General features: G+C 42.6%; 1 protein-coding gene across 1 annotated transcript in view; it reads right to left on the bottom strand.

Moving 5' to 3' along the window:
• LOC141112546 (receptor-interacting serine/threonine-protein kinase 2-like) overlaps positions 1 to 26024 on the bottom strand; it is a 106925-nt gene that overhangs the window by 16356 nt on the left and 64545 nt on the right. Inside the window, exons 8-11 of the mRNA XM_073605464.1 lie at positions 17973 to 18058; positions 12242 to 12307; positions 10121 to 10220; positions 6245 to 6328 (exon numbers count right to left, since the gene is read on the bottom strand). Of these exons, the coding sequence (XP_073461565.1) occupies positions 6245 to 6328; positions 10121 to 10220; positions 12242 to 12307; positions 17973 to 18058 (336 nt within the window). The remainder of the gene's footprint in view (positions 1 to 6244; positions 6329 to 10120; positions 10221 to 12241; positions 12308 to 17972; positions 18059 to 26024) is intronic.

Raw genomic sequence — 26024 nt, forward strand, 5'->3', positions numbered from 1 at the left:
CAGCCGTGGCTACCCCTCGTTTAGCGTCCGCACACCTGATCATCATCTGACCAGGTGTGGTCCCGTGTGGACCGGCCTCTTACTCTGGTGGTTAACACTGATTTTCTCAAGCAACACGGTGTGCTTCATGATGAATTAGGTAACAGATTCCTTTTCACTAGCCTCACCTGTGCCCAAGTACATTTTAAAGCTTCCATTTCCCTACCTTTCTGATCCTCCTTTTTTCCTTTATATTTCATATAGGATCTACTGTTACTTTTATCCCTTTTTCATCCCAGCACCGGTACTATATACCTGTGAATGTACAGCTATGAGAATCTTTTCTTACAGCAGATACCATCAAGTAAGTATAGGCATAAACTACCATATCTGGCCCCAGTTAACAACAGCAAGACCCCTAACACTATCCATTTTTCTAATTAGGCCTGCTTTAAGTGGTCTGCAGATATGGTTCAACCTTGATGTCCTTTCCTTGCTGTGTGCATACATATATCACAGGCACTTCCTGACCTTGCCTCTCTACAGCTTTTAGATATACATGTAAGTCCGCACCTCTTCCAGAGATATAGATACATTTATACCTATTTATATACATATATTTTTTGTTCTCTTTTTAATACAATGCACATATGCGCAACCCTCTATTCCTGGAATAACTACCACAGTGCATTATGACACATGACTATCTTTACATTCCTTTGCCAGGTCTACTGTATGCCCCCTGCAGGCATAATTTACGGCGCGGTCTGCCTGCTCCCCGGTGGGGATCTCCTTGGGTGGCTGTGTTCCCCCTCTCCCTCTCTTCCCTCCCGTCTTGGGCACTGACGCCCCAGGTATGTCCGCAGTTCCGTTTAGTGGTGTGGAGCTTAGGGTCGCATGAATGTCCAGCCACAGTTGCAATGTGTCATTGTTTTTACTATGCAGTGTTTGGTCAAATTAATATTTCTAACATGTGTTTTCATGTCCACCACACAGAATTTTTTATATATATCCACCCTATGAGCTCCTGTTCCCTGAAGAAGCCAATGTTTTGGCGAAACATGTAGGAAAACGAGCCCCCCCTCCTTCAACGGCCACTTGCCATCTGGCCCACTTGACCATTCTTAGGGTCACTTACAGTACATGTATCCACAAAATTTGTATAATTACTGTATGAATTGTTTATAATGTACATTGTATTTTTGATAGACTATTAATAAAATTTGTAATTTTAGTATTTTTTGTTTTATCTTTTCTTCTCTAATCTTCCTGACCCTAGCACCGCTATAATCCCTTGTCCACACACCCATTTAATGTTACCATAAGGAGCAGTTGGATGTTTTTTTCCAGCTGCCCCTGAACTCTCCTCTATGTTATCTTATCAGTACATGTACACAGGGTCATTCATAGTCATTTCTGGGCAGTTGAGTTTAGAAGCATTTTTTGGAAAGCAAAAAAATGCATTCAGAACGGATGTTCAGAGGCATTTGAAACGCCAAATGCCTGTAACGGCTTGTAAACGCGTTCATTTTTGACTATTTGCAAAATAAATATATATTGTTTTTAAGGTAATTTACTATATTTTCAAAAACCGTACTCAGGCAGGTGGCTTAATGGACAAATTACTGAAGTTTGAAGTTATAACTTCCAAACAGTAATTTCACAGTAAATAGATAAATAATAAATTATTATGTTAATAAATATAAATATATGATTTCGCTTGATTAGAACAGTACCTTTTAGGCAGCAGATTCTCAATCTCCCTCTAAACTGTGCGAGAAAAACATGGGAGGCGTGCCTCCACTGCAGCATTTTTAATGGACAGCTTGGGCCAATGGTACTTTACCATTGGTCCAAGACTCCAAGCTGTCCATTGAGCTCAGTGTCTCAGTGTCTCTGACAAAACGTGAGAGGCACTGTGAGCTCATCCTCTCAGTCTGCTGCAAACAGAGTGTGCAAGCTTGTATTTAAACTGGCCTCTCTGTATGTAGCTTCTGACAGGCTGCGCAAATAGCCCCGTATCTCCAGAACCATAGGTCGTAGGAGCCCCACATTTTGACCAGTGGGGAGGTAGGACTTTAGCTGCATCCTCTGTGACCCCAGGTCACCGAGCTATGACCTTCGAATCTCGATCATTTTTTTTTTTATGTTCATGGCAGGTGAGGCTGCAGTCGATTCAGATGGAGGGAATGGAGGCCTAGATAAGGCTTTAAGGGTCCCATTTGGGAAAAGGTTGCTTTGTCGGTGGCCTTAGTTTCTAGCATGCTTTCATGAACTGAATTACCAAGGGTTTCATGGCCCATTTGGTTCCTGTCATGGTGGACAAGACTGACAAGATGTGAACTTTCAACATACATGTACCTAAACTTCTATGTACCTAAACTTCTATCAATACTCGACTGCAGGAACTGAAGGACTTCTGGAGTTCTGGAGATAAAGAATTCCAGGCCTTTTCCCTTGCAAGTGCTAAGCATTTTGCCCACACTCTTTCATAGGAATTATTTATTTATGGAGACCTTTCTGGCTTGAAGGATCGTGGTGACTACTTCCTCTGGGAAACCTTGGCTTTAAGGAGAAGAATGGCCAATGCTATTTTGGCTATATTTCTCGCTCTCCAATCACAGGAGTGCAGTTCGTTCTGCACTCCGTCACTACGTAGGTCCATACTCTGAAAAGATCCCGACCATATGGTATCCGCCCAGAAGACTGGACTGGCACCTGGCTCAGCCTCTCAGCAATCTGCAGAAAGCCTGAGCCAGCGCCTCTTGCCCCACCACAGCCCAGTGCTTCAGTGAGCACTGGAGAGGAGAGCAGAGAACTGCTGACTGACAGTCACGGCTCTCTGCTCAGAGAAGAGAGGGAGAACTGAGAAATCAGCTGTGTTTGATCGCTCAGTTCTCACTACAGAGCTGACAGGGGACAGATGCAGCAGTAGATCGATGCTGCATTCACCTAGATGAGTATAAATGTTTTGTTTTTTTTAACCTAAACTTCTTTTTAATAATCTCAGTGCAGAAACCACTCCTGAAAGAGCAAGCCCGGCATCACTGTCAGGGCTAGCAGCGGTTCCATACTGAGTTGGAAGAGGGTTGGGAACCATGGCCTTCTCAGCCAATATGGAATGATCACAATCAACGTTACTGGAAAACATCTGAGTCTGGCCAAAAATCTGGCTATTTGGAGTGTCAGAGGAAAGATGTACTCCAACTGGAATTTACACTGATGGTGCAAACAGTCCATTAGTAATACTAAGTTAGTCTAAGGCCTTATAGGCTGAAACACATCAAATGTTTTCTTTTTTAACATGAACAGAATGTTCTTTTATTGAGAAAAATATACTGTAGGTGTGGTACAGCTTATGAAGTACAACATAAGAGTAATTAAAGGTACATGTAGGGTATCTTACAATAGTTGAGAGTCATATTTACAGTTTAGTGGAGTGCCAACATAACATGCATATCCAAGCATCCCCCGGGAGGGCGATAATAGGATTAATACAAGAGAGCTCGGCATTGCCCTATTCAGAAGCCATGTTAAAAAGGTACCTGTACTCACTATGCGGTCCAGGGTTGCCAGACTCTCTCATATTTCTCAGGACAATTCCTGTTTATGTAAGTCAGCTTGTACATAGGAAGAGCCGAGTTAATTGTTCCCAAGAACCCACGGAGGGAGGGGAGCAGGAATTCCATTTAAGTATGATTTCTCTTCTAGCATAATATAGCAGAAAACATATAAGTATTTTGGTGTATCTGGGCCTTTGGTCGCATCTAATGTTTTCATCTGCATTTGTTTACTGTGGCTTGTCAATAAAAACAAAGATTTTTTAAAGAGCAACAACCGGAGTGTGGATCATTTTTCCTACATTACTTTACTCAGCCAGCGACTGTGGATCAAGCACCCGGGAGCTCTGCTATCTATGTGCTGTATGGGTAGTGGCACTGACTTTTCTGTTTACATTGCAAACAGTCCACTCCCTTCACTTTTGGATATGGGACTTTTGCCAGGAAACTGGCACACTTTATATTCCTAGGTCTATTTGAGGCAAGCCCCATTTCATGGTCAGTAGACTGAATGCTCTGCACTGAGGACCCACTGGTTGTTGGAATGGAAAGAGACTTAATGGGTTAATTTACTAAAACTGGACAGTGCAAAATCTTACGCTGTTCTGCATAGACACATCAGCTTGAAATTTTTTTTTGTCAAAGCTTAATTGTACAGGCTGAAGTTAGAACCTGATTGGCTACCATGCACAACTGCATCAGATTTTGCACTCTCCAGTTTTAGTAAATGAAATGAGTTGGCCAGTTGATTGTGAGCTGCCAAACATATAGTGCCCTTGGGTCTGACAGGTAGGTCTAAGCCCACTCGAATATTGTACTTCCATCAAGGAGCAGCTCCTTTTACCCCCCTGTCTTTGTATGTATGCCACTTTCACCTTATTGTCTAGGCGTATCAAGACACTCTTTCCTTCTAACGAAGCAGCAAAGGCTAGGAGGTCTTTGAAGGAGACTCTCAGTTCCAGTACATTTGATACTATGTCCTGAGCACTGAACAACCATTGACCTTGTGCTGCTTGATCCTCAAAAGGTGCTCCCTAGTCCTTCAAGCAGGCATCTGAAGTAACCATGCTCAAGGTGGGTGTGATGATCAGGCGATGTCTTTTCAAGTTCTCCATGCAAGTCTACCACAAAAGGGAATCTGTGATTGCCTTAGAGATAGCCAGGAGAAGGACATCATTTAGGTAATGATAAACTCTCATTCCTCTCTCCCTCAGGAGTGATGTAATAGGTAGAAGTAGTTTAGAAAACGTCCTTGGAGAGGTGGACAACCCGAAGGCTTTGAAACTGGAAATGATGGTGCTTGATCGCAAAGTGGAATTCTGATAGGTTAGGTGAATAGGGACGTGCAGATATGTGTCTGATAAATGTAAAGAGAGTATTCAGTCTCCTAGATTTATCAAGAAAAGAATCAACTGAAGACTCTCCATCTTGAAAGATTTCAGCTCTATTTTGTTTTGAGGTTTCAAAACTGGATGTAAATCTCCCATCTTTTTCTTTACTAGAAACAGATGCGAGTAGAAACCCTTTCCTCTCTGGGAACTCAGGAATTTAACTATTTCCCATTTGTTTAAGTGAATCAATCACATATTAAAATTTTCAGACTGTCTACTGAAAACGGGAGCCTAGTAGCCGAAAATGATTGTCTGGTAAACACCCCTTAAATTTACACCAATGTCCCATGGTAACAGATGTTACTACCCAAGGGTCTCAAAAGTTTTCCATCCATGTATGATGAAAACGCCTGGGTCTGGATCCCACGGACACATCCCGGTCGGGCACACCCTCAAAATGATTTTTGCTGCTCCCCTACAGTAGAAGTCCTAGACATCTGCAGCTTGACAGAGAAGCTTGGGTGCCCTTCCTGGCCTGTAGGCCTTTGCTGTTATATATGTCAGAAAGGAGACATTTGAATGACGGACCTCTCTGGACTTTTTGTTTTCTACCCAAAAGAATTAAGCTGAATTTGCTTACTCCCAAAAAGATTGCTACTATCAAAGGGGTTTTTCAGCAGTTAGATTTTAATGCTGGATCCACCACCCATGGTTTCAGCCATAGGGCCCTTCTTGAAGTGACTGATGACAATATGGCCCTGACTGAACATCTAATCGCATTCGCCAATGCTAGTACAAAGACATTTGCCAGCTTTAACTCCTGAAGAGCTGTAATTATCTTGTTCTGATCTACCTCTTGTAGTACTTTCTGTAGATATCCAATTTGAAATTAGTCACCCAACCTCAGCTAGGGTGATTGCTCATCTGCAAGCACCTCCTGCTGCTGTGTAAGCATGTTTATGGTCGAGGTCTATTTTGTGATGTAATGCTTCCCTGAAAGTGACCGTGTCCTCCAAAAGATGTGGTCACAACTGAAGCAAAAAGGAGTGGGTTGATCCTTGGCTCTTTTAGGGGATATAACTTTGACAATCTGTTATTGATGCATGTTTTTTTATCATGCTTATGCTACTTGTCTTGAATCAGTTCTTCCAGTTTCTCAATGAAGAGAAAGGCTTCTGGTTCTAGCGGGAGTGGTGATGGTGGGAGGAAGACCATGAATGACTCTACCTAGAGCGTCTATGTCTTGATGGCAATTTATGACTAGAAAACAAAATCTGCCTTGAAGGCAAGGATTTTGACGTCATTGAAGGGCTGCCAAAATATTATGCCAGCCTTAGGACCAAGAACTCTTTTTTCTAAATATTTACTACTCACCTAATCCCTTACCTTGTAGGCAATGAATGGTCTGCTTGGGCAGCGTCCTCCATAGGCAGTGAGGAAATAGTAAGAAGCACACACCTAAAAACATATAGCCACCAGAGTGAGCACAAGTAAGGAGAAGGAAAAAAGGTGAAGGCACAGCAATACAGGCATACAGCACAGACCCACATTATTAAGCAGTAATAATTAGTGAAGCAGCAAGAGGAGCATAAACCACCGCCATTTCAGGCTGTATTAGCCTTTAAAAATTGGTGCCTTGGGTGCCTGAGGATGATGTCACCAACCCGCGCAAGCTCAGAAGCATCCATGGTCACTGGGCGCCATTTTGGAAAAGGGGCAATAGTACTGGCAAGCTCAGGCAGAGGCTGGATGTCACATCCTGTCATGCATGCTCATTAAAAACTTCCACTCGCCACCTCCATCTTGAAAAAGGGAAGAAAGCCCAAGTGTATTAGACAGTCCACAGTCAGAAAATAAGCGGGAAAGGAAAGAATAATAAAAGGAAAAGGGAGAGACGCTGCCACAACTAAGCTTATATAAAGCTTACAACCAATGAATGCCTCTCAGGCCACCAGGATGGGGCTCCCTCTGTAAAGCTCATTTAGAGGTTGCAAAGGAGAGGATTTCCACCCAGGAGAGGCTGAACTCGACAGCGGGAGATATGCGGTAAGGGATGTTTCACAACCAGACTAGTCCTAATAGGCGAGGACAAAAAGGAGAATGCCACAGGCCAGATCACTCTCAAATTCATAAATACTGAATTTTCTAGCTGCAGATAAAATTGTAAATAATAATGTCCTAATAACCCTAGTATTTTGTGTGCATTCAGAACCATGTGAACCAACATAAAACCACTCCAAGGGTAGGGGTTAATTTCTAGGGATATAGCCTTTGGCACAAGCCTATTAGGAAAATAAAATCCTCAACCCACTTACCACTTACAATATTAACATCAACAACAGCAATGTGATTTGAGTGTCTTGTTGTAATGTACAAGGCCCCATGCACACAGGTCGTTTGCCAAGTTCTTCTAAACGTCTTTCTTCCTGGCAGCAGCATTTTGGTAGAAAAAAAGCTTGACGCGTGTAAATGTGTTTAGCTGAGTTAAGCATTAAATCATAGTTTCATAGCTGGTAAGGTTGAATAAAGACACCAGTCCATCATGTTCAATCTATGTAGATGTGTATATGTGTTTATGCCAATACCATTTCCCATACCCTGTATATTGCGTTCGCCAAGATGCCCATCTAACAGTTTTTTGATACTATCGACACTTCCCACTGACACTACTGATTTTGGAAGGGAGTTCCACATCCTTACTACTCTAATGCCGCGTACACACGGTCGGACTTTTCGTCTACAAAAGTCCAACGGACGCCGACGGACTAAAGCTGGCTGGTAATCCGATCGTGTGTGGGCTTCTCCGGACTTTCAGCAGACTTTTTCAGCCTCAAATCCGACGGACTTTAGATTTGAAACATGCTTCAAATCTTTACGTCGTAACTACGACGGACCCCGAAATCCGCTCGTCTGTGTGCTAGTCCGACGGACAAAAACCCATGCTAGGGCAGCTATTGGCTACTGGCTATGAACTTCCTTATTTTAGTCCGGTGTACGTCATCACGTACGAATCCGTCGGACTTTTGTGTGGTCGTGTGTAGGCAAGTCCGTTCGTTAGAAAGTCTGCTGCAAGTCCGCCGAAAGTCCGCAGGAAGTCTGTCGGACAGGCTGTCGGACTTTTGTAGACGAAAAGTCCGACCGTGTGTACGCGGCATAAGAGTAAAGAACCCCCTAAAGTGAAGGTTGAACCGCTGCTTTTTGAAATTCATTGAGTGGCCATGTATCTTCTAAAGCTCCCTGAGATTGAATAGTTTCCTCCTTATACTAGAGTCACTTCTATATCGCTACCATATCTCCTCTCAAGGATCTCTTCTCTAGGAAGAATACAAATAAAGTGATTGTAAAGCTTTGTTTTTAATAACAAATAACAAACATATCATTCTTACCTCCACTGTGCAGCTAGTTTTGCACTGGCTGGCCCCCGATCCTTGAATTCTGGGGTCCCCCGGCGGCTCACGCGGCTCCTCCCCACATCAGATAACCCCCTAGGAGAAGCGCTCTCCCGAGAGGGTTACATTGCGGGCGCACCCCCGAGCCCAGCATTTGCGTCCATAGACACGAATGCCGGACTCGGCCCCGCCCCCACGTCATTGGATTTGATTGACAGCAACAGGAGCCAATGGCTTCATTGCTATCAATGTATCCAATCAAGAGCCAAGAACCCCGCAAAGATTCACAGCACGTCCTCGCTGTTGGAAATTCCAGGGCTAAGGTAAGTAAAGCGGGGGGGCTGGGGGGGCGGTGATTGACTGAAATTTTTTCACCTTAATGCATAGGATGCATTAAGGTGAAAAAACACAAGGGTTTACTACCCCTTTAATGTTTGTTGTCGTTCCTCATAACTGAGGTCCTCCAGTCCCTTTATTAGCTTTGTTGCCCTTCTCTGGACTCTCTCTAGTTCCAGTACATCCTACATGTTGGATTCATGCTGAAATAGGTGAAGCCTTTTATTTAAAGCTCATCCCACCCCCCCTTCCCCATTTCCAGCATTCATACTATTCTGCATGGTCACATGACGGTTAGGGTCCTCTATTCCATTCAGTTAATTTAACTGCTGAAAAGAATGGCGCTCAGGTTGCGATGTATGAGCCTCATTATATGCAGCATTGTATTGTAAGCCCAGGCTGTGTGATGCTACACCCCCATGAGTTTTCTCATTAACAGCTTGGGTTCACAGTTAGTGCTTGAATGATGCTAAGTGTTACTGAACTTGGAAAAGAAGTATTCATTAGTAGAACGAGCAAAGTGCCTCGAGGGGACACCGAGGCAGAAGTTGAGGTTTAAAAGTCTTCAGATACACATAAATCTATTTACAATGTAAAAGATACAAAGAAGCCTATCTCCTCCTGGGCAGGCGCACCATGCTTCTCCCTTGCAAATGAATGGCCACTCCACTGGCCAGTAGCAGAACTGATAGTCAAGCGCATGATTAGTGGTAGACAGCATGGGAAAACATTTGCTTTAGCTTAGCTCTACAAGCGCTCATTCTTTATGAATTCCAAATGTATTATAAAGTTCATTATCCCTCTCATCCATCTGACTTCCCTAATAAAGCTCAACTCCCGAAAATGTAAAAATCCTGTGGGGCTGCACCCACACTGCAGGGGGTTAACTGTTCGTTTAGTGTAGCGGATGGCACTATCACATGATCTGGTGGTTTACTGTCCCATGGCGTCATCACGTCCAAAACAGGGCTATGGACCCTGTATTGGGCTTCACGACTTCAGGCCCTCAAAACGTCGGAGAATCGGGAAGAAGATACTGCCAGGACCAGTCTAGCAGCGTGGAGAAGCAGAGGATCGAGTAGAAGATCTTCTTTTCTATGTCCCCTAGACCTAAATAAGCAATCTACAGTTGTAGTGTGAGTGCAGCCCTACTGCAAGGGATTATTTTTAAAGCATATTTCCACTTTTGCAGTCAAATTTGAGAAAACTCCGTTATATGTTTGTTATGTCTTCCCTTTCACACAGCATGCCTAAAAAAGTCGAAATACACTTTCATTTTCTCAGAGTTGGGCTTTAAATCAGCCGACCCTTGGCTATTTATGATGCTGGGTGCTGCTCATCTCTGCACAGTGTTGTCATACTGCATATGTGGAGGAACAAGCCACACATGTACAGTAGCAGAATTTCCAGAGAAGATAAGCAGCACCTGGTCCAGCATAAGCCACAACACTGGAGACATCTAGAGGTTCCATGAGGTTTTAGCTGAATATTTGGTTAAATTATCATGTTTATTTTGTATTCTTACCACTGCGTTTTTCTTTTTTTTCGGACCAAAGTGGTGGTACTTTAGTGCCCTCCTCAGGGGTACTCCGAGTTCTGTTCCTATGGCTTGTTAACCAGCAATCCTGCAAAGGACAAGCAAACTATTATTCTTAGTCACATCTGCAAGTAGAGAACAAAGATACACCGACCAGCCATAACATTATCCACTGACAGGTAAAGTGAATAACATTGATTATCTCGTTACAATGGCGTCTGAAAGATGGTGGGATATATTAGGCAGAAAGTGATCATGTCCCTGAAGTTCATTTCTTGAAAGCAGGAAAAATGGCCAAGCGCAAGGATCTGAGTGACTTTGACAAGGTCCAAATTGTAATGGCTGGACGACTGGGTCAGAGCAACTCCAAAACTGCAGCTCTTGTGGGATGTTCCTGTTCTGCAGTGGTCAGGACAAGTGGTCCAAGGAAGGAAGAGAAGAAATTCCCTCTCACACCAGAAGAGTTTTCCTCTTACCACCTGTTCCTGGGGACAACTCAATAAAATTGTTCCATCCTTTTTTGCATAGCTCCCAACTGTCCCTGATTTCGAGGGACTGTCCCTGATTTGGAGCAATGTCCCTCTGTCCCTCATTCCTCCTCATTTGTCCTTTATTTTGGTCTGATCTATATAGTTGTATATAAAATGCATTTTTTATCTATCAAAAAGTGTTTCCCAGTGCTAAACCTTTCATCTGATTTCTAAATTGCTGCATTTGTAAATTCCAAAAGCCAATATAAAGGAATAGTAGTGGTAAAAAAAAGTACTTGTGAGTTTAACCAATCTTGGTTTTTTGTACAATTCTCCTTTAAGGGGCCGTGGCAAGGGGTGTGTCCTATCTCTGCATACTTTTACCGATAGATGTCCCTCATTCCCATCTCAAAAAGTTGGGAGGTATGTTTTTTGTACTAGAGCCAATAGTCATTAGGACCAAAAATGAGGGTAAATCCATTCAGCTAAGACATATAACAACCCTTTTATACTGTATCTGTATCTGAAACCACATATAAAAAAAAAAGTTGTGTCTTTACAAAAACTTTAGGGAAATACAAAAAAAGATAAGATCCACGGCAACCAACAATGATGTCTCTAATGTACTGCCATAGACATACTGGGGTTGATTTACTAAAACTGAAGAGTGCAAAATCAGGTTCAGCTGTGCATGGTAGCCAATCAGCTTCCAACTTCAGCTCGTTCAATTAAGCTTTGACAAAAAAAAAAAAAAAAATCTGGAAGCTGATTGGTTGCTATGCAGAGATGCACCAGATTTTGCACTCTCCAGTTTTAGTAAATCAACCCCACTATTCTTATATCAGAACTATCAACATACCTTAATCAGTTAACGACTGCCCTATTGTAGCTTTACCGCTACAGGACGACCACTCTGTGCAGAATCACGTATATATACATGATTCTGCACTTTTGAGTAGGGGGGCGCTCATGCGCCGCCAGCACACTGCTTCTGTTGTGATTAGTCACAGGAGAAGCCGATCAGCGGGTGCCGGGCAATGGATGACCACCGGCACCTACTGATAGCCGAGGAGACACACTGGATGGAGCTCTGCCTATGTAGGCAATGCAGAGCTCTGTCCTGTCAGCGGGGATGTGCTGAGTTTTTGTTTACCTGCAAAACAGGGAATAAAATCCAGCACATCCCTTAGTAGAAGCAGCACACTGTACGCACAAAAACACTGGCTAGGCACACATTTAACCCTTTGATCGCCCTAGATATTTAACCCTTTCTCAGCCAGTGTCATAGGTACAGTGATAGTGCATATTTTTAGCACTGATCACTGTATTAGTGTCACTGGTTCCCACAAAATGTCAAAAGTGTCAGTTAGTGTCAGATTGTCCACCGCACTATTGCAATCCCGATATAAATCGCTGATCGTCGCCATTACTAGTATCATTTTTTTTTAAATTGCAGTATATATCCCATAGTTTGTAGATGCCTAGGCTATTTACCAGACAGGAAACAGGAAGTGGGCTGTATAATGTATTTACTGGCAGAAAAAAAATGTTTTACTATCCAAAGTTTAAACAACAAGGGGAGAAGATTTAATAGATGGAAAGATGAAAAAATGACAGAAGGTCCGCTTTAACGACTTACATCTAGGAATTGGATATGAAATTCCAGTGTGCGTGTCTGGGACTGACAGGCCTGCATTGCCATCTCCTGGAAGAAATAGATATTACAGTCAGTATAGCTTTTTTAGTGATTGTGCAGATTTCATCATAAGTAAAACTATGACTACTGCATATTATCACAAAAGGACAACATGTATACAGTTTTATTTTCTTCAGGTCTGTCTATTATCAATTGTTTACATCTTAGTTCTTAGAAATCAATGTTCTTGCTAAGTTATGCAAAATTAGATATTAGGTAAATGCAAACGTCAGCCAATAAATCCAGGTTTAGCATGCTCTGCATTATTTAAAATTTAAAGCAAGTTATTTTAGTTTATCATGGAAAAGGGACGGGCTAGAAATTATTTTGGATTCGCAGCTCTAAAAAAATCTGTCACAGGTGTCCCAATTGCAAAATATCTTCATCACTCCTGACCTAGTGACAAATGTTAAATGTGGGTTTATCTTCACCATCTGGCCAGTTGTCACCATGGCAGACAGGTGACCTCCCCACTGGGCATACATACAACAAAAAACAATCAGACAAAGGTCCTTTCACTTTTAGAGAATTAGAAAAAGTTTTATCCAGGGGTTCTATTTTAAGGTTGGTAAACCTGCTAAAACGTCACCATGCTTTGCGTTTTCCATCTTTTTATTCATGAAAAACAAGCAAAGCCAATGTATTGCGATTATCTTAAAGTGGTTGTAAACCCTTACATATACCCAGCAAAGTGACCCACATAGATTGTACCAGTCAATCTACAGCCATATTTCCTCTACATCCATTCAAAGTTCAGAATTTGCACAGGATCTCTCAGCTCTGAAAAGCAGGGGGTAGAAAGCTGAAGTTACATCAGTGAGGGGAGCTTTGGGAGCTGATTGGAGGAAAGGGACACCCCCCCTCCCCTCCACACAGCACACAGGAACAGAGCTGAGGCAGTCATTCACAAATTGTGCCCTCCCCATCACCATTGTTCTCTTGGTGTCAGGAAAACTCATAGGAAGTGACTCATGCTTATAGCAGAGGAACGAAGCAGCAGAGAGAAATGACACTTAGTGCTCTGGATTGAGACAAGCACACACTTTAGAAGGAAATCTTTTGTTCATATTTCATTTCTCAGGTATTCAAATTACAACCACTTTAAAGAAGAAATAAAGCTTCTGCAAAAAAAAACTACACCCTGCAAGACAAAGGCATAATGAGCTAGTATGCATAGCATACTAGCTCATTATGAATTACTTACCTGAGAACGAAGCCCACGCATCGGCCCTCGTTCGCCTCCTCCGACGCCGCCATCTATCCCGGAGTGACTTTCAGGTATCGCGGCTCCGGCGCTGTGACTGGCCGGAGCCACGATGACAGCACTCCCGCACATGTGCACTGGTGCCACGCTTAATCGCCGTTAGAAATGGCACGCTCAGTGCGCCTGCGCCCAATGTCTACGGCGCATGCGCCGTAGACATCAGTGTCGCTATTTCTGCAAATATCTCCTAAAGCTTTTAGGTTTGGGAGATATTTCTTGCACATACAGGTAAGCCTTAATCTAGGCTTACCTGTAGGTTAAAGTGGTCGTAATGGGTTTACAACCACTTTAATGTCTGCAGAAAAAAGCATGCACTTCTTGAGTACTTACAAGATTATTCCAATGTAAAAAAAGGGAATATTTATTTTAATAAAGATTAGTATATCAACTTTAAGAACAAATCAACTATAAATTCAGGCTAACAACAACAGTTGGCAAATCTAGCAAGCTTCACTGCATGTTCTCTACTTAGGCTTAACGGAATGCTGGTTAGTTAATTTGTGGCTGTAGATAACAACATCCTTATATTGGGCAAAATTAATCTTTGCAGAATTCTTAGCTTCCCTAAGTGCTGAGCTTTAAAGCCTAAGTTTAGTTATTAATGAATTCAATTATTTTTAAATCAGCACAAGGGACAGTACTTACATTGAATGAGAAGTGTCCCTTGTGCTGTTTTTTTAGTTGAAATCTTCTGTCCTCTGCCCACCCCCACCCATACCCCAACAGTGAGCTGCTAGACCTGTCATAGGCACTCTTCAAGAGTGCCAATTATGCCTACCCTTCTGCCCCCTCCTCTATTCAAAGAAGCTGCATTATAGTTTCCAGCAATGAAAGGAGCTCTATGAATTGAAGAGGTGGACCTTTCATTAATCCACCCATTGTCTATTCACAGAGCTCTTTTAATTGCTTGAAGCTATAATACAGCTTCTATGTATGGAGAATGGGGGGGGGGGGCAGGCATAGTTGGAACTCTTAACAGGTGCCTATGACAGGTCAAGCGGCTCGTATTAAAGTGTTACTAAACCCACAACAGGAAAAGCAGTCTGTATATGTAGGAAAGCATGCTTGTTATACTCACTGTGGAACCTAGGGGGTTAATCCTCTGCATTGTGTAAATAGGCTGCTTGATCCTGTATGCACAGATCCTCCCTCCCTGCACTGTCCCCCTGGACAAGTCCAGATAAGACAGAACCTTTGGAGTCAGGCTGCACATGCTCAGTTTGGTGTGTATTGCTAGAGAGTTTTATTCTTCTAGGGAGAGTGCATGCGATTAGCACAGGGCCAATTGACACTGTCCAGAAAGAGGGTCAGGAGCCCTGCAGCCTCATAGGACAGCTCAGTGCAGTATGAAAACTCCTCCTACAAGCTTCACCAGGAACTCATAGAAATCACAAGACTGCTAAATACTGCTGATGAGAAAATGTATTAAGCAGTTTATATTTACTAAAATAATTGCATTCCCATGTTCTGTGTACTGTGGGAGACCAGATATAGTGTATTCAGAGTCCTGGGTTTCGTAACACTTTAACCTCACAAAAGATTACTAGGGGCAGAGAACTGAAGATTTCAACTAAGACAGCAGCCACCAGCACAAGAGACAGTTTTCATTCAAGTTAACCTTGTGCTGATTAAAAAAACAAATAGCTAAACTGTCTGTTGTTTTTTGTTAGGCTTTTTGTTTCTTTCTTTCTTCTTTTTTTTAATTAATTGCTATTATTTGTCTTTATTTTTACTCTAACACCCATTGGAAAGAATATGTTAAATGAGGTTATTTTCAACTGTTGTCATGGCCTAGGAATGCTTGGAACTTTTAGGCTTTCTTCCTCCAAGAACAAAGTAAATTTAGACTTGGCCTTGCAAACGCAATAAAATCTGGAGTCCTCCAAAGTGCGGGCTTGAGCATATCCAACCATATGACTCCTAGACAGTACAGTGCGAGAAATATAAGATAACATTTTCCAATGTTCTGCTGTGTTTGGGACATATGCCTAGATGGTTCTTTTATTGCAAGGTTTATCTTCTATTTATTTTGTAGCACCCTACTAGATAGGTGCTATGATTAGGTGAATAGGTGTCAGGATTAGGTAAGTGTAGTTATGAGCTCACTGTAACCAGTCAGAAATAATTGTTCTATGTTTCAGTGCCTTCAGAATTGACTGTTTCGCCCTGGCTGGTCCAGAAAGGTCTGGAAGTTAGTGGGCAAGAAGAGTCTAATCAGCAGCTAAAAAATTCATACAGCCCTGCCAATCCCTGGGGGTAGATGCCCAGATGGTGGCTGGGAGGCTGTATAAATACTCGGAGCCAGAGAGCTGCCTGGTCTTTTTCCCGGAGGAAGAGATCACAGCCTAGGGGGGCTGCTAGCCCCATAGGCCTCCCTGCCATGTGCCTGCAGGGAGTTGAGGCCTCAGGTCGGCAACATGGAGGCCTGCTTTGCTGAAATTTGCAGAAAGCCGACTAAGGGACTGTTGTCTAGTGTGGTGGTAAAGGGTGGAAGGATATTGTAAGGAGGCAACCAATATTTCCAAGGACATTTGTCAGTTCAGACTGGTGAGAGAGATCCTGGAGACTGAGTGCTGAGGCCACCTGAGGTGTGTTAAGTCAGCGGGTTTAAAGGGGACATTGTGTCCTGTGTTCTGAAGGGCTTAGTCTATTTACTTCCCAGCGAAAGGAATTTGCATGGACTGACCAGAAAGAAAAGTTATCTGATCCCCCATACACAAACTTGATGTGGATGGTGGAATCCTTCCCGTTGAGTCATTGTATTCTGACAGTGGGCATCCTTCCCCGCTATCAGAAAACACTGATCAGTGCTGCCGGCTATGCATGTGAAGCGCCCTACTCCCGTAAGAGCGGCTAAAAGTTAGTTCTTCCCTGAAGTTTGTTCCATTACCCCCTTTCCCCTCCAAAGATATGACATGCAGATAGTCCTTTAACAGTTGAACTATGTACATCTTTATTGCGGTTCCATGTTAAATGCTGCACTGCACCAGAAAGTCACTCTGAATAACTTCCACTGTTTTGAGTGATGAGAAATACAACATTCAATCCAGAACAAGAGAAGCCTTTGTGAATAAAACTTCTATGTTGCACCAGTTCCATATTGTGTAATGCATCTCCCCTTCTTCCAGTTAGTCACTATTTTCTGACTGCACAGCACTTCTAGTTTAACTCTGTGGACGATACTCTGAATAAAGCCCAAGAGATACTTATAAAAGTGATTCCGCGCTACAGTGTTCACAGGCAGCTGATCGCTGCCTGTGAAAGTGCACTCACTGTTTTAGTTGCCATAGAAATTGTCCTGCAGTGTTTAGTGACGTCAGCCACGTTTGCGCATTAGGTATATTGATTAACGGCACACTATGTGTGCTGTTTCTCTCTCCCCTGTATGCCACTGCGTGTCATTAGCTTAATCTAAGAACAACACAGAGGTCAGTCTCGCGATGCATCAATGGATTAGCTCTGTTGCCGTAGTAACGGCAATCGAGCTTGAGGCTCGGTTTCGACACTATGGCGCATGCGCGAGATTTGGACAGGGAAACATAGTAAGGGCGGAAATGACGTCCACAAACTATTCAACATACAGGAATTACAATGGCGTGGCCAATACCCGTAAGTCACAAAATAATATAAAAGAGAAATAAGATATTTTCAAAGCTCTTTTTTTGCCGATTTTGATGTGTATAGCTTTGCAATACTTTAAAGCATATATATTTAAAAAAAAGAGAAAAAAACATACTGGGTTTACTTCCTATTTAAAGCGGTTGTAAAGCCATAAGATTTTTTAAAGCGGTTGTAAAGCCATAAAGTTTTTTACCTTAATACATTCTATGCATTAAGGTAAAAAACCTTCTGTGCTGGGGTTCCCCCCCAGCCCCCCTTATACTTACCTGAACCACATTGCGATCTAGTACTGTGCATGAGAGCAGCAGCTCTCCCGGCTCTGTCCCTCCTCACTGGACAAATCGATAGCCATTGGCTCCCGCTGTTGTCAATCAAACTCTGAGAAGAGGGATGCGGCAGGCAGGCAGCCGGGCTCGGTGAGCGAGCCCACATGAGTGCCACCATGAGAAGTGGCTTCCTATGGGAGCACTGGATTAAGAGGAGGAAACAGAAGTGCCGGCGGAGGACCCGAGGAGAGAAGAATTGCGAGGGAAGGATTAGGAGGCAAAACCATTACACAGAGCAGGTAAGTATGACAGTTTTGTTATTTTATAAAAAAAAAACAAAAAAAGGAGTAGGCAACCTCTTTAGCTGTGGTGAAACTACAAGTCCCATGAGACATTGCAAGACCCTAACAATCACAGGCATGACTCCTAGAGGTTGAGGCATGATGGGATTTGTAGTTTCACCATAATTGGGGTGCCGAGGTTGCCTACCCCTGGTTTACATACACATACATACACATCTTACCTTTTTAGCAACAAAACTGTCCATTTCACGCTTACTCTCCTCAACAGAAAAAGTCTGCAGAATGCTGCGTAGTTGGGACAGACACTCTGAGGATGAAACAAGTATACAGAAAATAGTCATAACTACAAGCAATAAAATAGTTTAGGCTAGGTGCAGGTTTTGTGCCTGTCAGGAACACATGCTTTCCATGCACAGAAACGCTCTGCCCTTTAGCAGAGGTGTGGCGGTGCCATCAATCCTTAATGGGATCCCCAGTCATCTGCAAACTTGCTTGCTGCTGCATGATTTTGCTAAAGGGTCAGTGACTTCTTTCTCATGCGTCGGACAGCCCATTGAAATAAATGAGTTGCCCTACAAGCGGAGTGCCGAAACACGTGCACCATGAAAGTGTGAACGTAGCCTTAAATATGAGTCTGAACTCAAGAATTACATATAAACACCAATTGATGCAGTTATGCGCTAATCAGAAAACTGTAAATGAAAATAGTGCAAGTGCCTAAATTTGTGTTGCTAGCCTCATTTAAACCCTGCACAGCAGCAACCCAATTAGAAAGGCAAGGCCAGCACTAATAGTCAGTAGCCACACAGACACACGCTGGTAGGAGGAGAGCAGGATGAGCTACTGCAGCTTCATTATGTAGTGAGCAGGCTGGAGGGCTGTCAGGCAGGTGTATCTGGATCTCAACGCTGTCTGCACAGAACAGAAAATTAGATGGCAGGTAACACAGTTTTCCACATATGTACGAAAAACGAAAAACTGTACGAAAAACTTTGTGTGAAAATCTTGATAGTGGACAAATGTAAACTTGAAGTGAGGAAACACCACCACCAACAGTATGGAGGCTTACCAGAGCGTTTGAACCCAAAAGAACATACGTTCGATGGGTCAAACAAGCTTGTATAGTGGAACGATCACTGCAAGTATGGAATCCTCTGGTGGCTGTAACAAGAACACACGACCGTCCCTGGACTGGTGTATCTCATAAAGATAATGACCCGGTATGTGTGGATAGCAGATGGACAAAAAGGGGGGAGAACAAAGAAGGCCACATAGCGTAATTTTGTAAAATACACAATAAAAAATGTATTTCCCCCCCCAGACGATGTCTAAGGAGACGAAACGTGTCGGGTAGGATTCCGTTGCTGCCATTTTATTTACCAAAGCGCTATTTTATCTACTCAAATGTGAGTTTTTTTCCAATTTTCAATAATTTTTTTATTGTGTATTTTACGGAATTACGCTATGTGGCCTTCTTTGTTCTCTCCCCTTTTTTATCCATCTGCTATCCATACGTACCGGGTCACCATCTTTATAAGATACAACAGTCCAGGGACGGTCGTGTGTTCTTGTTACAGCCCCCCAGAGGATTCCATACTCCACTATACAAGCTTGTTTGACCCATCGAACGTATGTTCTTTTGGGTTCAAACGTTCTGGTAAGCCTCCATACTGTTGGTGGTGGTGTTTCCTCACTTCAAGTTTACATTTGTCCACTATCAAGATTTTCACACAAAGTTTTTCGTGGGACTTTTATTGATTTACTTTTCACTTGGACTTTGGTTTAAATGCTGATCTCTAATCACTGGGTTTTGATTGTATACATAATTACATGTGTTTTGAGTTTATTTCCTTTTTGATAATTTCATTTAGTTATTCATTAGCGCTACACTCTTTGTTTTGTATTTAAAGTAGGGTTGCCACCTCATCCCTTTAAACCCGAACAAATATGAATTACACAGGTTCTGAGGCTAATTTAATGCAGAAAATGCACCAAGTGAGTTTAATTACCACCTTAATCAGCCACAGAACCTGTGTAAACAATATGTGTTCGGGTTTAAAGGGATGATGTGGCAACCCTAATTTAAAGTGGAGCTTTAGTCAGAAAATTAGGTCCTGATAGATTACTTCAAGCTGGCTCCTTTTGCAGGTATAGCTATGTAAAGCATTAAAAATAGGCGCCTGTACTGTTTAAAATCCAGTAATATACTGTCTCACCCTGCCCTGCACATGCTCAGTTGCTCTCTATTTTTAGGCCCTGTGCCACAAATGTAGAGGCCGATCTGCTGACAGCCTAAATATTTACAGCTAAGCCTATTCTAACTACCCTGTATAGGAAAGATGTCTCTACTTACCTATTCTGAGAGCATTCCGGTCACATGATTGGCTCCCAGCGGCGGCTTCAGTGTAGAGAAGGGATCGCCGGCGATGCCCATAGTAAGTCTGTGGGTGACATTATTGTACAGGCTCTGCAGCTGTTGTCAGTGATCTCTCCTCTTCACTGAAGCCGGCCGCTGGGGTGATCAGGTGACCGGACCTGAGTGCCCCCCGAACAGGTAAGTATAGACATCTAGTAGTCAGAATGGAGGTGGGAACAGATTTAATTATACAGTGGGGCTAAAAAGTATTTAGTCAGCCATCAATTGTCCAAGTTCTCCCACTTAAAAAGATGAGAGAGGCCTGTAATTGTCATCATAGGTATACCTCAACTATGAGAGACAAAATGTGGAAACAAATCCAGACAATCACATTTTGAAAGAATTTATTTGCAAATTATGGTGGAAAATAAGTATTTGGTCAATATCAAAAGTTCATCTCAATACTTTGTTATATATCCTTTGTTGGCAATGACAGAGGTCAAACGTTTTCTGTAAGTCTTCACAAGGTTGTCACACACTGTTGCTGGTATGTTGGCCCATTCCTCCATGCAAATCTCCTCTAGAGCAGTGATGTTTTGGGGCTGTCGCTGGGCAACACGGACTTTCAACTCCCTCCAAAGGTTTTCTATGTGGTTGAGATCTGGAGACTGGCTAGGCCACTCCAGGACCTTGAAATGCTTCTTACAAAGTCACTCCTTCGTTGCCCGGGCGGTGTGTTTGGATTCATTGTCATGCTGAAAGACCCAGCCACGTTTCATCTTCAATGCCCTTGCTGATGGGAGGAGGTTTGCACTCAATATCTCACGATACATGGCCCCATTCATTCTTTCATGTACATGGATCAGTCGTCCTGTTCCCTTTGCAGAGAAACAGCCCCAAAGTATGATGTTGCCACCCCCATGCTTCACAGTAGGTATGGTGTTCTTTGTTTGCAACTCAGCATTCTCTCTCCTCCAAACACGACGAGTTGTTTTTCTATCAAACAGTTCTACTTTGGTTTCATGTGACCATATGACATTCTCCCAATCCTCTTCTGGATCATCCAAATGCTTTCTAGCAAATCTCAGACGGGCCCGGACATGTACTGGCTTAAGCAGGGGGACACATCTGGCACTGCAGGATCTGAGTCCCTGGCGGCGTAGTGTGTTACTGATGGTAGCCTTTGTTACGTTGGTCCCAGCTCTGCAGGTCATTCACTAGGTCCCCCCGTGTGGTTCTGGGATTTTTGCTCACCGTCCTTGTGATCATTTCGACCCCACGGGGTGAGATCTTGCATGGAGCCCCAGATCGAGGGAGATTATCAGTGGTCTTGTATGTCTTCCATTTTCTAATTATTGCTCCCACAGTTGATTTCTTCACACCAAGCTGCTTGCCTATTGCAGATTCAGTCTTCCCAGCCTGGTGCAGGTCTACAATTTTGTTTCAGGTGTCCTTCGACAGCTCTTTGGTCTTCACCATAGTGGAGTTTGGAATGTGACTGTTTGAGGTTGTGGACAGGTGTCTTTTATATTGATAACAAGTTCAAACAGGTGCCATTAATACAGGTAATGAGTGGAGGACAGAGGAGCCTCTTAACCACTTGAGCCCCGGACCATTATGCTGCCTAAGGACCAGAGGTCTTTTTCCAATTTGGCACTGCATCACTTTAACTTTTAATTGCGCGGTCATGCAATGCTGTACCCAAACGAAATTTGCGTCCTTTTCTTCCCACAAATAGAGCTTTCTTTTGATGGCATTTGATCACCTCTGCCGTTTTTATTTTTTGCGCTATAAACGGAAAAAGACCGAAAATTTTGAAAAAAAATGATATTTTCTACTTTTTGTTATAAAAAAAATCCAATAAACTCAATTTTAGTCATACATTTAGGCCAAAATTTATTCGGCCACATGTCTTTGGTAAAAAAAAAGTTAATAAGCGTATATTCATTGGTTTGCGCAAAAGTTATAGCGTCTACAAACTAGGGTACATTTTCTGGAATTTACACAGCTTTTAGTTTATGACTGCCTATGTCATTTCATGAGGTGCTAAAATGGCAGGGCAGTACAAACCCCCCCCAAATGACCCCATTTTGGAAAGTAGACACCCCAAGGAAATTGCTGAGAGGCATGTTGAACCCATTGAATATTTATTTTTTTTGTCCCAAGTGATTGAATAATGACAAAAAAAAAAAAAAATATTTACAAAAAGTTGTCACTAAATGATATATTGCTCACACAGGCCATGGGCCTATGTGGAATTGCACCCCAAAATACATTCAGCTGCTTCTCCTGAGTATGGGGATACCACATGTGTGGGACTTTTTGGGAGCCTAGCCGCGTACGGGGCCCCGAAAACCAATCACCGCCTTCAGGATTTCTAAGGGCATAAATTTTTGATTTCATTCCTCACTACCTATCACAGTTTTGAAGGCCATAAAATGCCCAGATGGCACAAAACCCCCCCAAATGACCCCATTTTGGAAAGTAGACACCCCAAGCTATTTGCTGAGAGGCATGTTGAGTCCATGTAATACTTTCTTTTTTGACACAAGTTGCGGGAAAGTGACAATTTTTTTTTTTTTTGCACAAAGTTGTCACTAAATGATATATTTCTCACACAGGACATGGGCATATGTGGAATTGCACCCCAAAATACATTTAGCTGCTTCTCCTGAGTATGGGGATACCACATGTGTGGGACTTTTTGGGAGCCTAGCCGCATACGGGGCCCCGAAAACCAAGCACCGCCTTCAGGATTTCTAAGGGCGTAATGTTGTGATTTGACTCCTCACTACCTATCACAGTTTTGAAGGCCATAAAATGCCAAGATGGCACAAAACCCCCCCAAATGACCCCATTTTGGAAAGTAGACACCCCAAACTATTTGCTGAGAGGCATGTTGAGTCCATGGAATATTTTATATTTTGACACAAGTTGCGGGAAAGTAACACTTTTTTTTTTTTTTTTGCACAAAGTTGTCACTAAATGATATATTGCTCAAACATGCCATGGGCATATGTGGAATTACACCCCAAAATACATTCTGCTGCTTCTCCTGAGTATGGGGATACCACATGTTTAGGACTTTTTGGGAGCCTATCCGCGTACGGGGCCCCGAAAACCAAGCACCGCCTTCAGGATTTCTAAGGGCATAAATTTTTGATTTCACTCCTCACTTCCTATCACAGTTTTGAAGGCCATAAATTGCCAAGATGGCACAAAACCCCCCCAAATGACCCCATTTTGGAAAGTAGACACCCCAAGGTAATTGCTGAGAGGCATGTTGAGTCCATGGAATATTTTATTTTTTGACACAAGTTGTGGGAAAGTGACAATTTTTTTTTTTTTTGCACAAAGTTGTCACTAAATGATATATTTCTCACACAGGCCATGGGCATATGTGGAATTGCACCCCAAAATACATTTAGCTGCTTCTCCTGAGTATGGGGATACCACATGTGTGGGACTTTTTGGGAGCCTAGCCGCATACGGGGCCCCGAAAACCAAGCACCGCCTTCAGGATTTCTAAGGGCGTAATGTTGTGATTTGACTCCTCACTACCTATCACAGTTTTGAAGGCCATAAAATGCCAAGATGGCACAAACCCCCCCCAAATGACCCCATTTTGGAAAGTAGACACCCCAAACTATTTGCTGAGAGGCATGTTGAGTCCATGGAATATTTTATATTTTGACACAAGTTGCGGGAAAGTAACACTTTTTTTTTTTTTTTTTTTTTGCACAAAGTTGTCACTAAATGATATATTGCTCAAACATGCCATGGGCATATGTGGAATTACACCCCAAAATACATTCTGCTGCTTCTCCTGAGTATGGGGATACCACATGTTTAGGACTTTTTGGGAGCCTAGCCGCGTACGGGGCCCCGAAAACCAAGCACCGCCTTCAGGATTTCTAAGGGCATAAATTTTTGATTTCACTCCTCACTTCCTATAACAGTTTTGAAGGCCATAAAATGCCAAGATGGCACAAAACCCCCCCAAATGACCCCATTTTGGAAAGTAGACACCCCAAGCTATTTGCTGAGAGGCATGGTGAGTATTTTGCAGCTCTCATTTGTTTTTGAAAATGAAGAAAGACAAAAAAAATGTATTTTTTTTTTCTTTTTTCAATTTTCGAAAGTTTGTGACAAAAAGTGAGGTCTGCAAAATACTCACTATACCTCTCAGCAAATAGCTTGGGGTGTCTATTTTCCAAAATGGGGTCATTTGGGGGGGGGGTTGTGCTATCTGGGCATTCCATGGCCTCCGAAACTGTGCTAGGCAGTGAAGAGTGAAATCAAAAATTTACGCCCTTAGAAAGCCTGAAGGCGGGGCTTGTTTTTCGGGGTCCCGTGCGCGGCTAGGCTCCCAAAAAGTCCCACACATGTGGTATCCCCATACTCAGGAGAAGCAACAGAATGTATTTTGGGGTGTAATTTCACATATTCCCATGGCATGTTTGAGCAATATATCATTTAGTGACATCTTTGTGCAAAAAAAAAAAAAAATAAATAAATATTTGTCTCTTTCCCGCAGCTTGTGTCACAATATAAAATATTCCATGGACTCGACATGCCTCTCAGCAAATAGCTTGGGGTGTCTACTTTCCAAAATGGGGTCATTTGGGGGGGGTTTGAACTGTCCTGGCATTTTATGCACAACATTTAGAAGCTTATGTCACACATCACCCACTCTTCTAACCACTTGAAGACAAAGCCCTTTCTGACACTTTTTGATTACATGAAACAATAATTTTTTTTTGCAAGAAAATTACTTTGAACCCCCAAACATTATATATTTTTTTTAAAGCAAATGCCCTACAGATTAAAATGGTGGGTGTTTCATATTTTTTTTTCACACAGTATTTGCGCAGCGATTTTTCAAACGCATTTTTTGGGGAAAAAACACACTTTTTTAAATTTTAATGCACTAAAACACACTATATTGCCCAAATGTTTGATGAAATAAAAAAGATGATCTTAGGCCGAGTACATGGATACCAAACATGACATGCTTTAAAATTGCGCACAAACGCGCAGCGGCGACAAAATAAATACATTTTTAAAAGCCTTTAAAAGCCTTTACAGGTTACCACTTTAGATTTACAGAGGAGATCTACTGCTAAAATTACTGCCCTTGTTCTGTCCTTCGCGGTGATACCTCACATGCATGGTGCAATTGCTGTTTACATTTGACGCCAGACCGACGCTTGCGTTCGCCTTTGCGCGAGAGCAGGGGGGGACAGGGGTGCTTTTTTTTTTTTTTTTTTTTTTCTTTATTATTTTTTTGCTTTTTTATCTTATTTTTAAACTGTTCCTTTCATTTTTATTTTTTTAAAATTAATTTTATTGTTATCTCAGGGAATGTAAATATCCCCTATGATAGCAATAGGTAGTGACAGGTACTCTTTTTTTAAAAAATTGGGCTCTATTAGACCCTAGATCTCTCCTCTGCCCTCAAAGCATCTGATCACACCAAGATCGGTGTGATAAAATGCTTTCCCAATTTCCCAATGGCGCTGTTTACATTCGGCGAAATCTAAGTCATAAAATGCTCGTAGCTTCCGGTTTCTTAGGCCATAGAGATGTTTGGAGCCATTCTGGTCTCTGATCAGCTCTATGGTCAGCTGGCTGAATGACCGGCTGCATTTTCAGGTTCCCTGTTGGGACAGGAAAGCCAGAGAAAAACATGGAAGACGGTGGGGGAGGGGGGGGCATTCCCTCCCACTGCTTGCAAAAGCAGTCTAGAGGCTAATTAGCCGCTAGGATTGCTTTTACATGAAAGCCGACCGCTGGCTGAAAAGAATGATACCAAGATGATACCTAAACCTGCAGGCATCATTCTGGTATAACCACTCAAAGTCCAGCAACATACCAGTACGTTGCTGGTCCTTGTTAGGCATATATTGTAAACTTT

The sequence above is a fragment of the Aquarana catesbeiana genome, linkage group LG11 (genome assembly GCF_042186555.1).
Source record: "Aquarana catesbeiana isolate 2022-GZ linkage group LG11, ASM4218655v1, whole genome shotgun sequence".
In the NCBI taxonomy this organism is placed as follows: Eukaryota; Metazoa; Chordata; class Amphibia; order Anura; family Ranidae; genus Aquarana; species Aquarana catesbeiana.